Consider the following 14,407-nt stretch of genomic DNA (forward strand, 5'->3'; position numbering starts at 1 on the left):
GTTTCAATGCAAAAACCAAAAGGATAAAATGACTTGCAAATAAGTGGCAAACCAGAATAAGGCATGTGCTAAGACATGTAACATTACAAACCATTATTTTCAACACATATAAGGTAAAATTTGCAATGTCTACCTCCACATGCCAAGGAAGTAGGAAAGAGTGGCCTCCAGAGTGATGAATGGGGGCAAACCACTGAAAGTGACTCAGAAGTACCATGGGAGATGGAAGTGGTAAAGGAGTTAATTCTGTTATAACTGTATGTCACCTATTCAAGTATCTGGAGGAAAGATTAAACGTGTTGAATCTAGGGATGCCTCTGGGTCCAACTCCCTTCCCATGTCCATGTGAACACTCATGCACATGGCCCACCCACCTCTCCCACCACCAGCCCAGCTGAACTTACGTCAGACCCATCCACTGCCACACCCTGTGACTGTGACCTAATCCCCACAGGTGGCTCCCAGGTGTAGGGTGCTGGCAGCCTGAGGCAGCCCTGTCTCCTGTCAGATGCTCTAGACCTGGCTTCCTGAGGATCCTCCCTTTACCCAGTCTCACTGACAGATGTCCCTGAGAAGGGGCATGGGGCTGGCAGAGGGCCAGGTCACCATGAGGGTGCTCCTCTTGCTACTTGTACTCTGGGCAGGACTGGCTCCTGTCCGAGGTTCTCAAGGCCGTCCCTCATGGCGCTACATCTCCTCTGAGGTGGTCATTCCCAGGAAGGAGCTGCACCACGGCAAAGGCATTCAGATGCCAGGCTGGCTGTCCTACAGTCTGCATTTTGGGGGCAAGAGACACGTTATCCACATGCGGCGCAAGAAGCTGTTTTGGTCCAGACATCTGCTGATGATGACTCAGGATGACCAAGAAGCCTTGCAGATGGACTACCCCTTCATCCCTCCAGACTGTTACTACCTCGGCTACCTGGAGGAGATTCCCCTTTCCATGGTCACCGTGGACACGTGCTATGGGGGTCTTGAAGGTATCATGAAGTTGGATGACCTTGCCTATGAAATCAAACCCCTCAGCAATTCCCAAAGGTTTGAACACATTGTTTCTCAGATAGTGGCAGACACCAATGCAACAGGACCTACCTATGAACTGGGACATAAGGAGGTTAGGGACCCCATGTTCTCTCAAGCAAATGCCAGTGCTGTCCCCAGGATCTCTAGTAAGATGTATGCATCCCATCATGGAAATGTGAAAGCACTTGCCCTAAGTTCCAACTCAATGTATGCTGTATTCAATAACGTGTCAAAATGTGCCCAATTCTTGATAAGGGTATTTAGTTTAATTGACACATTGTTTCAAGCTGTTGATGTAAGTTATTATATTTCCTCCATTATCATTTATGATAGGAGAGATCCAGTTAACGTGGTTGGGAATCAATATTTTCAACACTTTAGATATAGTATGTATTCACGTTTGAAACCACATTCATCCATAATTGTGATTAAAGAATGGCCAGAGGATAATGATATTGAACCTGCCATATATAGTTTTTGCTCAGATAAAAACCTCATCATGCTTGGTTACCTAGGCAGACAGTATTTAGTGTTGTCTATCATAGCAGCGCAAAAAGTGGGAAGAAGTTTTGGTTTCTACTATGACACTGTAACTTGTACTTGCCAGAGAAGATCCACGTGCATTATGTACAGACCACCTGGTCTGACAGATTCCTTCAGTAACTGTACCTTTGTACATTTAAACCATGTACTGCGTGGTCCAACAGCTGACTGCATATTCAGAACTGATATGATATATTTCAATAAAAGCCTAACCCACGATCGTTGTGGAAACTACATAGTGGATCAAGGCGAAGAGTGTGACTGTGGCTCCTTCAAACAGTGTTACAGGAACCCGTGCTGTACGAGTGATTGTACCTTCACCACTGGCAGCAAATGTAATACAGGCAGATGCTGTACAAACTGCATCTATTCCCCTGCTGGGACACTCTGCAGACCAATCCAAACTATGTGTGACCTTCCAGAGTACTGCCGTGGGGAGTCCCTGGCCTGCCCTGATGATTTCTATATGCAAGATGGAACCCCATGCACTGAAGAGGGCTACTGCTATCATGGAAATTGCACTGACCGCACTGTGCACTGCCAAGAAATCTTTGGTAAAAATGCTGTGAAAGGTGCAGATGCCTGCTATGACATAAATAAAAGAGGAGATAGATATGGATACTGCACAAGAGATGCTCGGAGAAAGAAAGGTAACGCCTGTGCCCAAGATGACATTCAGTGTGGAAGGCTGCAATGTGGTAATGTCACACATCTCCCTCCATTGCAAGAACATGTGGGATTCCATCAGTCTCTGATCTTGGGGTTTTTGTGTTTTGGGCTGGACTCACATCGCTCCACAGGAGCAAATGATGCTGGTCACGTGAGACCTGGTACTCCCTGTGCTCCCGGAAAGTTCTGTAACAACACCTACTGCAATGGCATTGTGGCTCAGCTGAATTATGACTGTTTACCTGAGAAATGCAGTTACAGGGGGATTTGCAACAATAACAGGAACTGTCATTGCCACGTAGGTTGGGATCCTCCACTGTGCATTGACAGAGGTGCTGGTGGGAGCATAGACAGTGGATCCCCTCCTAGTAGAATGCGATCAGTCAGGCAAAATGATGAATCAGTGATATATCTGAGAGTGGTCTTTGCTCGCATTTATGCCTTAATAGCTGCATTTCTCTTTGGCTTTGCCACCAACGTAAGAACAATCAAGACTGTTACAGTTAAAGAAAAGATAGTTGATGAAGCCAATCCTGAAATCATCCCCAGTCCCTTGAACAACAAATAGACAATCCACAGGAGAATAACACAGGAGAAACTACACTACAACAGGAGAAACTACAGTAAGGACATGGCAAAACTGACATCCACATTTCCAGGGGTCTGTAGGAGACACAGGGGTCCCTATGCACATCACGGGGCTCTCACACCAGTTGTGTCATAGGTCACTGACCAACATTCTGAAATAAAACTTATAAAGTGCACAATGATGGTGTCTTCATTTTTTTTTGTCAGCCTGTAAGAACCCACACTGAGCCTGAGACACTATCCAGAGCACTTGAGTGAGCCACTGGGACTTGAGCTGAGGTCCCTGGGTGCAGAATTAAAGAAAGTTGCCACAGTCTCCTGTAGGAGCAAACTCATGACATTTCTCCAAAACAGTGCTCATGAGATCACTGAGGTTTCTCTCATTGTGCAGATAATCTCTCTTTCTCCAGTCCCAAAGTGGGTTCAGGGCAACGGAGGGTTACTCCCCACCCATGCTGCCTGTCCCACCCTGGGGTAGCTGTGGGTCATAGGGGAGGGTGACTGGGGAGCAGTCTCCCTTAGTGCAAGCCATGGCTCCCTGGAGAGCAAATTTCTGAATGTGGGAGACTGAGACCATGATCCTGAACTTTGAATCCCATGAAATCAATCAGAAAGGTATGCAGAAGTGCCCACTGACGACCTCAGCATCCAGAGGGAGCCCTTGGAATGTTCATGCCTCCCTTGCCTCTTAGTCTGCATTTCAGGGAGCTCAGCAGTGACAGTAGCTGAGCAGATGTGGTGAGAAAATCAACTTGATGTTCTGAGCTGTTGCCTGGGCATGGGGCACAGAATCACATGCACACTCACCGCCCCCCTCCATCACCCTTAGATAAGAGCTTGCCTGGGATTCCCACTCAGGTTCTCCCAGACAGCTTTCATAATAACCATACATAAGCAAACAATGAATCATAGAACACTGCACCAAAAACTATTGATGTACTGTATGATGACTAAAATAACATAATAGAATTAATAATAATAATAATTATAATAATAATAATAAATAAAAAATTAAAAAATAATAAAAGAAAAGAAAAAAATCATACAGAGATGATCTTGTGAAACATTATGGACCCGTTGCTTCTGGGATGTGTACATCATCAAATCTGGGACTCCACATCCATGGTGGGGTGTAGTGAATCCCCACCTTCAGTCAAACGGCCATGTGGGTCTCATGTCCCCAGAGTGGGAGCTCAGATGCCGAGGAAGTCACCTGTTAACCCAGTGTGGGCAGCTTATGCCTATTCTTTCAATAGGACACAGTCTGCATGTTCTTAATTCAGTACAGCAGCTGTGGTTCCCCAACACTCTTGTCTACAAGGATGGTTTCCGGGATGCAACCAGTGCCCCCCTCTAATGCCTTGGAGACAAGAATGCCTCACTCACCTCCTCACCCAGACCTCTAGCCTCTCTGGGAAGGAGCTGCTGCTTGTTGGTGTTCTGTAGCTTTGCTTGGGCTGATGCCAGGTGTTGCCAGGAAGACACACCCTAAATGTTCAGTGCTGTAAAAGGTCAGACTCTTGGCAAAGATGAAACAGTAGGAACCAGCCTGGGGAGCCCCAGGTGTGTGTATTTCCTATTCTTCTCTAAACAAGACTGAGCAAGGTGTCAGGCCTAGTTGGGATGAGCTATAATCATATGGGAAAGTATTGGGTTGACAGCAGGGGAGCTAAAGTGGACAGTAGGGTTCTGCCTCTTTCCCCTGGTTGGGACTGGGGGTGGAGCCTATTTGGTCCTGGGAACCAAGGACAGTGCCCCTAGGTTATTGCCAAAGGGGAGACCAGCTGCTGGGTCTCCCCTGGGGGAGACCGGTGTGTGGCAGCCGGGAATCAGGTGTAGAGCTTAGAGTGGCAGCCCTACCCCAGATCATTGCAACTCTACCAGGAGCATCATGGCAGCCTGGATGGAGAACATGGCCAAGACAGGCATCCTCTGTGGGTGCAATCCTCGGCTGTCCCCAATAATCCCCAAATTCTCAAGGGCTGAGTTGGACACCCCAGCACAGAAGGTCACCACACACTGTTGGGAAAGAAGCAACTTCTATCCCAGGTGTTCCTCATTGCCATCCACTGTATCAACACATCGAAGGACAAGCATGAGTGAGACATGGAGATAGGTAACCACACCATCATGGAAATGTGAGATTTCCTGGAATTATTTGTCCATAAGGTGGGAGACAAGGGCATTGATCGGCTCTTGTGAGTCTTTGGAAATGCCTGTGAGCTGTTTCTTACAGCACCTGTCATGTGCCTACTGACTGGGGTGATCAAACCCCCAAAATTCAACCTTCTTCAAAAACCCTGAACAGGTCTGTTTTCTTAGGGACACCCTAGAGGAGCCTCTACACTTGTCACTGCTCCTAAAGTCCATGCCAACCACACCAAGCCATCGGAGTAGGAGAGGCAGACCAGATAAAAAAGGGAAGCCCCCTGAGGAAGAACTGACCCAAGTCTGCAGAGCCCACTGAGATAAGAAGGAAGAAGCTCTGATTGCTGAACTTAAATAATTCATAGTAAAACCAGGACAGCAGGTGTTAGACAGCATGGATACCATACCCACATGTGACAAGAAGAATTTTCCTGCAGCAGAAGACTTGTTTTCCACAAACTGGATCAGCTCACCACGTCTGCAGACAGGGACCCAGTGGAGGATCCTGAGGGCATAAGGGACTTTGGGTCTGTTTGGCTATTGTGGACATTGCTGCTATGAAAATTAGGGTGCAGGAGCCCCTTCTTTTCAGTACATATCTATCTTTGGGGTAAATACCTAGTAGTGCAATTGCTGGGTCTTAGGGTAGCTCTATTTTTCAGTTTTTGAGGAACCTTCATACTGTTTTTCAGTGTGGTTGTGCCATCTTGCATTCCCACCAACACTGTAAGAGGGTTCCCCTTTCTCCACATCCTCACCAACACTCGTATCCTGTGTTGTTAATTTTTGCCATTCTAACTGGTGTAAGGTGGTATCTCATTGTGGTTTTGATTTGTATTTCTCTGATTGCTAGTGATGTTGAACACTTTTTCATGTGTCTGTTAGCCATTTGTATGTCTTCTTTGGATAAATGACTTTTCATGTTTTCTGCCCATTTCTTGACTGAATCATTTGTTTTTAGGGTGTGGAGTTTGTTAAGTTCTTTATAGAACTTGGATAGCTGCCCTTTATCTAAAATGCCACATATCTTCTCCCATTCCATGGGCTGCCTCTTAGTTTTGTTCACTGTTTCCTTTGCTGTGCAGAAGCTCTTGATCTTGATGAAGTCCTTAAAGTTCATTTTTGCTTTTGTTTCCTTTGCCTTTGAAGACATGTCTTGAAAGAATCTGCTGTGGCTGATGTTGAAGAGGTTATGGCCTATGTTCTCCTCTAGGATTTTGATGGATTCCTGTCGCACATTAAGTTTTTTTTTTTAAATCATTTTGAGTTTATCTTTGTATGGTGTACAAGAATGGTCCAGTTTAATTCTTCTGCATATACCTGTCCAATTTTTCCTGAATCATTTATTGAAGAGACTGTCTTTTTCCATTGGATGTTCTTTCCTGCTTTGTCAAAGATTAGTTGACCAGAGAGTTGAGGGTCTATTTCTGGGCTCTCTATTCTGTTCCATTGATCTATGCATCTGTTTTTTTGCCAATACCATGCTGTCTTGATGATCACAGCTTTTTAATATAGCTTGAAGTCAGGCAACATGATGGCCTTACCTTTGGTTTTCTTTTTCAACATTCTCCTGGTGATTCAGGATCTTTTCTGGTTCCATACAAATATTAAGATTATTTGTTGCAGCTCTGTGAAAAAATGTTGATGGTATTTTGATAGGGATTGCATTGAATGTGCAGGGGCGCCTGGGTAATGCAGTCGTTAAGCATCTGCCTTCGGCTCAGGGCGTGATCCCGGCATTCCGGGATCGAGTCCCACATTGGGCTTCTCCGCTGGGAGCCTGCCTCTTCCTCTCCCACTCCCCTGCTGTGTTCCCTCTCTCGCTGGCTGTCTCTCTGTCACATAAATAAGTAAAATCTTAAAAAAAAAGAATGTGCAGATTACTCAGGGCAGCATACACATTTTCACAATGTATTTCTTCAAATCCATGAACATGGAAAGCTTTTCCATCTCTTTGTCTTCCCCAATTCTTTGCATAAGTGTTCTGTAGTTTCTACAGTACAGATCTTTACCTCTTTGGTTAGGTTTATTTCTAGGTATCTTATGGTTTTTAGTATTATTTAAGGGGAATAGATTCCTTAATTTTTCTTTCTTCATTCACATTGTTAGTGTATAAGAATGCAACTGATTTCTGTTCATTGATTTTGTGACCTGCCACGTTGCTGAATTGCTTTATGAATACTTTTTAATTTTTTAATTCAATTTTTGTTAGTTATTACACAGTGAAATATTCTGGAGTAGAATTCTTGATTTATCATTTACATATAACACCCAGCGCTCATCTTAACAAGTGCCCTCTTTAATACCTATAAACCTTTAGCTCAGTCCTCACTCACCTCCCTCCATCAGCCCTCAGTTTGTTCCCTATTGTTAAGAGTCACTTATGGCTTGTTTCCCTCCCTCCTTCTGTTCTTGCCCCACTTCCCATATGCTCACCTGTTTTATTCCCTAAATTCCACATATGAGGGAAGAATGGGAGATGATATTTGCGAACAACATATCTGATAAAATGTTTAAAGAATTTCAGAGACTCAACGCCCAAAAAGCAAATAATCCAGTTAAGAAATAGGCAGAAGGCATGAATAGAGAGTCAGGTTACCAGGGGACTCTATAATTTTCTTTCTTTCTTTTTTTTTTAATGTATGCAACACTACGTTTATTATAGCATTATTTACGATAGACGAGATATGGAAGCAATCCAAGTCTCCATTCATAGATGAAACTTTATATCTTTTTTCTTTTTTCTTTCTTTATTTATTTTATAATAATTTTTATTATGTTATGTTAATCACCATACAGTATATCCTTAGCTTTTGATGCAATGTTCCATGATTCATTGTTTGCGTATAACACCCAATGCACCATGCAATATGTGCCCTCCTTACTACCCATCACCAGTCTATCCCAATCCCCCACCCCCCTCCCCTCTGAAGCCCTCAGTTTGTTTCCCAGGACACTTCTTATCTCCTATAACTGTAAATAGAATGGTTACTAATAATAAGGGAAACCTGTATTTAAATGCACAAAAGACAGATTCGCTTACACTTGCTTAAGTCTTTCCTGAAATGACAAATAATTACAGATACTCTTATGTAAGCTCCAAATTCCATAAAAAACATTCAGCTGCACTCAATACCACATATCACACAGCTCAGTGTACAAGCTATGAGCCACCATCTTAAAGTGCATGCTGGACATAAGGTACAGGGACCTCATGAAGCCAAAGGTAAAGGAGAATGGCCCCAGTGCTTGGGGTCATTGTGTGGACACCATGCTCACATCATCTATTTAGTTGACAGAGTAGAGAGGCAGAGGGACCCCAACCAAGCTTGGTAAAGCTGTTGAATCAGTGATATAATTCACACCCAGTAAAAGAATATAAAATGCTTATCCCCTCCATCATCAAGGTGTCTGTTGATATCAGAGAATAACACACAGCATGTCAAAAATATTTTAATAAACCCATGAAAAGACACTAAATCAGGGATTTTATTGTGGATCAATGGTGGAAAATTTGTGATGGATATGGAACATCAAAGGCACTGAACCTAGTCTTTCTTATGAGATTTTCAAGGTGTGGGGTGGGGAGAAAAGGGAGGAATGAGCCTTATGGTGCCACTAATTAATCATCAGAATACCAAGTCTGGTGACTAATTCCATGCAATAACTGTGAAAATTAGTAAAAGAGAAAATAAGTGACCAATATGTGTAGGGGAAAATTGAGTCCCTAGACAGTGAGAATGATAATACATAAGCAGAAAATACTTTAAAAATTATTAGAAGTAGAAAGAGGCTTCCCCAGTGTCTCAGGTGGAATTTGTCCTCTCCCCAAGGTCATCAGCTGGCTCTGAAGATCTTGTGTTCACTGTGTATGCAGAGACCAGAAGCTTCTACTGGATCCATGAAAATCCTCAGGTTGGGTGCTGAATGGGAGGAGCCTTTCACCTGCACTGAATAACTAATTGATCCTCCAGTTACTGACATCAGCTCAATGTGTGTGACCCCTACCATCCCCATATTGAAGCTTAACACAAATGTGATGGGACAAGGAGGTGGGGCCTTCAGTCAGGAGGGTGCAGCCTCATGATGGGATTAGTGCCCTTACACACCAGGACTGAGAAAACTCCCTGCCTCCTGACCCCATGTGAGGTAACAGGGAAAGGACAGACTATGATGTGAGTGCTCTCCAGACACCAAATTTGTCTGTCCCGACCTTGGACTTCCCAGACTCCAGAATTGTGAGAAATGAGTGTCTGTTTTTTAAAATCACCCAGGCTGTGAATGTTGTGACAACAGCTGGAACAGATGAAGACAAGTGACATATGAACCCAAGCACTGATGCTCAGTTTTCCAGAAGATATGGCTGTGATGACTGAGTGCAATATGAGTCTTAACATCTCCTTACAGAGTTGTGTTATACTGACTGCCATAAGCTGTGCACCTGTCACTGGATATAATGCTGGTACCCCACACCCCCAACTTGATACACACCTGCATCTATGACTCTCCATCTGGTCATTAAGATAGGTCCTCCTTGGCGTCTCCAGAACTGGAAACCCTCAAGTCACCTACATTACTACATTACATCTTTTTATTTATATGCAGTCCTTTTTCTAATGGGTTTTGAACCAGCCAGGGAACACGACCAAGTGCTGAAAAATCTAACAACTCTACCCTCCTATTACATAGTTTATATGTGAACATATCTGGTAGTGAAGCTGTTTCAGGGAAGTTTAGTCCACTCAGGATAATTGAGTCAGTGGAGCAGCTCTGAATTACCAGAAACAAGGGGGTCACGTCAAACCAGTCAGAATGCCTAGAATTCACAAAAAAATATATATTTTCATACTGAAAGAATATTTTGATGCCAAAGAGTATGAGAAGGTTCCCCATTCTCTGCATCCTTGCCAACATCTGTTGTTTCCTGAAAAATATTGGCAGTTATGAGTATTTCCATTCCTTTTTAAAATTTTTTTTACTTTAAAGTTTTTTTTTATTATGTTAGTCACCATACAGTACATCCCTGGTTTCTGATGTAAAGTTCAATGATTCATTAGTTGCATATAACACCCAGTGCACCATGCAATACGTGCCCTCCTTACTACCCATCACCAGTCTATCCCATTCCCCATCCACCTCCCCTCTGAAGCCCTCAGTTTGTTTCTCATAGTCCATAGTCTCTCATGCTTCATTCCCCCTTCTGATTACTCTCCCTTTCTTTATCCCTTTCTTCCCCTACCGAACTTCCTAGTCCTTATGTTCCATAGATGAGAGAAATCATATGATAATTGTCTTTCTCTGCTTGACTTATTTCACTTAGCATTATCTCCTCCAGTGCTGTCCATGTTGCAGCAAATGTTGAGGATTCATTCTTTCTGATAGCTGAATAATATTCCATTGCATACATGGACCACAACTTCTTAATCCAGTCATCTGTTGAAGGGCATCTTGGTTCCTTCCACAATTTAGCTATTGTGGACAATGCTGCTATGAATATTGGGGTGCATATGGCCCTTCTCTTCACTTTGTCTGTATCTTTGGGGTAAATACCCAGTAGTGCAATGGCTGGGTCAGAGGGTAGCTCCATTTTTAACTTTTTAAGGGACCTCCATACTGTTTTCCGAGTGGCTGTACCAACTTGCATTCCCACCAACAATGTAGGAGGGATCCCCTTTCTCCACATCCTCTCCAGCAATTGTTGTTTCTTCCCTTGCCAATTTTTGCCATTCTAACTGGTGTAAGGTGGTATCTTAGTGTGGTTTTGATTTGAGTTTCCCTGATGGCTAATGATTTTGAACCTTTTTTCATGTGTCTGTTAGCCATTTGTATGTCACCATTTGAAAAGTGTCTGTTCATATCTTCTGCCCATTTTATGATTTGTTTATTTGTTTCTCACGTATTGAGTTTGAGAAGTTCTTTGCAGATCTTGGATAATAGTCTTTTATCTGTAGTATCATTTGCAAATATATTCTCCCATTCCGTGGGCTGCCTCTTAGTTATTTTGACAGTTTCCTTGGCTGTGCAGAAGCTTTTTATGTTGATGAAGTCTCACACATTCATTTTATCTTGTGTTTCTCTTGCCTTCGGAGATGTGTCATGAAAAAGGTTGCTTTGGCCGATGTCGTAGAGGTTGCTGCCTATGTTCTCCTCTAGGATTTTGATGGATTCCTGTCTCACATCTAGGTCTTTCATCCATTTGGAGTTTATCTTTGTGTATGGAGTGAGAGAGTGGTCAAGTTTCATTCTTTTGCATGTAGCTGACCAATTTTCCAAGCACCATTTATTGAAGAGACTGTCTTTTTTCCACCAGATATTTTTTCCTGCTTTATCAAAGATAAGTTGCCCAAAGAGCCGAGGGTCCATTTCTGGGTTCTCTGTTCTGTTCCATTGCTCTATGTGTCTCTTTTTGTGCCAGTACTATGCTGTCTTTGTGATCACAGCTTTGTAGTACAGCTTGAAATCTGGCATTGTGATGCCCCCAACTTTGTTTTTCCTTTTCAAGGGTTTCTTGGCAATTCGGGGCCTTGTCTGGTTCCAAACAAATTTAAGGACTATTTGTTCCAGTTCTTTGAAAAATGTCCTCAGTATTTTGATCGGGATAGCATTGAAAGTATAAATTTCTCTGGGTAGCATGGACATTTTAACTATGTTAATTCTTCCAATCCATGAGCATGAAATATTTTCCCATCTTTTTGTGTCTTCCTCAATGTCCTTCAAGAGTGATTTATAGTTTGTAGAATATAGATTCTTTACATCTCTGGTTAAGTTAATTCCAAGGTAACGTATGATTTTTGGTGCTATTGAAAATGGGATGGATTCCCTAATTTCCCTTTCTTCAGTCTCATTATTAGTGTACAGAAATGGAACTGATATCTGATCATTGATTTTGTATCCTGCCATGTTACGGAAATGCTCTATAACTTCTAATAGTTTGGGAGTGGATTCTTTTGGGTTTTCCATATAGAGTATCATGTCATCTGAGAAGAGAGACAGTTTGACTTCTTCTTTGCCTATTTGAATACATTTTATCCCTTTTTGTTGTCTGATTGCTGTTGCAAGGACTTCTAGTAGTATGTTGAATAACAGTGGCGAGAGTGGGCATCCTTGTCGTGTTCCTGATCTTAAGGGAATTGCTTCCAGCTTTTCCCCAATGAGAATGATATTTGCTGTAGGCTTTTCATAGATGGCTTTTATGAGATTGAGAAATGTACCTTCTATTCCTCCACTCTGAAGGGTTTTAATCAGGAAAGGATGCTATATGTTTTCAAATGCTTTTTCTGCATCTATTGAGAGAATCATATGATTTTTGAATTTTTCTTTCTGGATAAAATCTAAGACCCTGATCATTTTGCGAATGTTGAACCACCCTTGCATTCCAGGTATGAATCCCACTTGATCGTGGTGGATAATCCTTTTAATGTACTGTTGGATTCTATTAGCCAGGATCTTGTTGAGGATATTGGTGTCCATGTTCATTAGGGAAATCGGTCTGTAATTCTCCTTTTTGATGGGGTCTTTGCCTGGTTTGGGGATCAAGGTAATATTGGCCTCATAGAATGAGTTTGGTAGCTTTCCTTGTGTTTCTATTTTTTGAAATAGCTTTAGGAGAATAGGTATTATTTCTTCTTTGAATGTTCGGTAGAATTCCCCAGGAAAACCGTCCGGGCCTGGAGTTTTGTTTTTTGGAAGGTTGTTTATCACTGACTCAATCTCTTCATAATTAATTGGCCTGTTTCAGGAATCAATTTCTTCCTGTTTCAGTCTTGGTAGTTTATAGGTTTCCAGGAAGGCCTCCATCTTTTCCAAATTGCTTAATTTATTGGCATAAAGCTGTTGATAAAAGTTTCTAATAATCCTTCAATTTCATTGGTGTTGGTTGTGACCTCTCCTTTTTCATTCATAATTTTATTAATTTGGGTCCTTTCTCTACTCTTTTGGATAAGTCTTGCCAGTGGTGTGTCAATTTTATTGATTCTCTCAAAGAACCAGCTTCTAGTCCTGTTGATCTGCTCTACTGTACTCTTGGTTTCTCATTCATTGATTTCTGCTCTAATTTTGGTCAACTGCTTCCTTGTGCGTGGATTAGGTCTGTCCCTCTGTTGCTGTTCCAGCTTCTTGAGGTGAGAATATAAAACTTCATTTTAGATTTTTCTATTCTTTTGAGTGAGGCTTGGATGGCTATGTATTTCCCCCTTAGGACTGCCTTTGCAGTGTCCCATAGGTTTTGGACCATTGTGTTTTCATTCTCATTGGTCTCCATAAATTGTTTAATTTGATTTTTGATTTCCTGGTTTATCGAATCATTCCTAAGCAGGATGGTTCTTAGTCTCCAGGTGTTTGAGTTTCTTCCAAATTTTTCCTTGTGGTTGAGTTTGAATTTCAAAGCGCTGTGGTCTGAGAATATGCAGGGAATATTTTCAGTCTTTTGGTATCGGTTGAGCCCTATTTTGTGACCCAGAACATGGTCTATTCTTGAGAATGTTCCATGGGCATTAGAATAGAATGAGTATTCTTTGGTTCTGGGGTGTAGTGTTATATATATCTATGAGGTCCAACTCGTCGAGTATGGCATTCGAAGCCCTTGTTTCTTTGTCGATATTTTGCATGAGTTTTCTGTCTATTTCTGATAGTGGAGTGTTGAGGTCCCCTACTATTAATGTATTATTATCTATATGTCTCTTTATTCTGGTTAAGAGTTGGCTTGTATATCTTGCTGCTCCCCTGTTGGGGGCATAGATATTTATAATTGTCATATCCACTTGTTGGATACATCCTTTAAGAATAATATAGTGACCTTCTGTGTCTCTAACTATAGTCTTTAGTTTAAAATCCAATCTGTCTGATATAAGAATTGCTACCCCAGCTTTCTTTTGAGGTCCATTGGCATGAAAGATGGTATTCCATCCCTTTACTTTCATTCTGAATGTATCTTTAGGTTCATAATGAGTCTCTTGTAGACAGCAAATAGATGGGTCATGTCTTTTTTATCAAATCTGCAACCCTGTGGCATTTATGGGAGCATTTAGACCATTTACATTGAGACTGAATATTGAGAGATATGATTTTAATGATGTTATGTTGCCAGTACAGTCTTTGCTTCTATCGATTCTGACTTTCTGTTCTGTATCACTCTTGGGGGCTTTTTACCTTTACAGAACCCCCTTAATATCTCCTGTAGGGCTGGTTTCATGGTTACAAAATTGGTCAATGACTGGAGATTCTGGAAGGTCTTTATTTCTCCATCCATTCTGAACGACAGCCTTGCTGGATAAAGGATTCTTGGCTGCATGTTTTTCTCTGAAAGAGCTTTAAAAATGCCCCCCCCACCCTTTCTCTCATTCCAGGTCTGTGTAGACAGGTCTGACGTAATTCTGATACCTTTGCCTTGGTACGTGAGAAATTTCTTTGCCTTGGCCGCTTTCAATACTGTATCCTT

The 14,407-nt window shown here is 42.2% G+C and overlaps 1 protein-coding gene across 1 annotated transcript; it reads left to right on the forward strand.

Annotated features, from left to right (window-relative positions):
- Positions 1-580: 580 nt before the first annotated feature.
- On the forward strand, positions 581-2,803 carry LOC113249988 (disintegrin and metalloproteinase domain-containing protein 29-like). The gene has a single exon (XM_026491415.2). It carries the CDS (start codon positions 581-583, stop codon positions 2,801-2,803), a length of 2,223 nt encoding a protein of 740 aa, XP_026347200.2.
- The last annotated feature ends 11,604 nt before the right edge of the window (positions 2,804-14,407 follow it).

Source organism: Ursus arctos, unplaced genomic scaffold (genome assembly GCF_023065955.2).
Source record: "Ursus arctos isolate Adak ecotype North America unplaced genomic scaffold, UrsArc2.0 scaffold_42, whole genome shotgun sequence".
NCBI lineage: Eukaryota > Metazoa > Chordata > Mammalia > Carnivora > Ursidae > Ursus > Ursus arctos.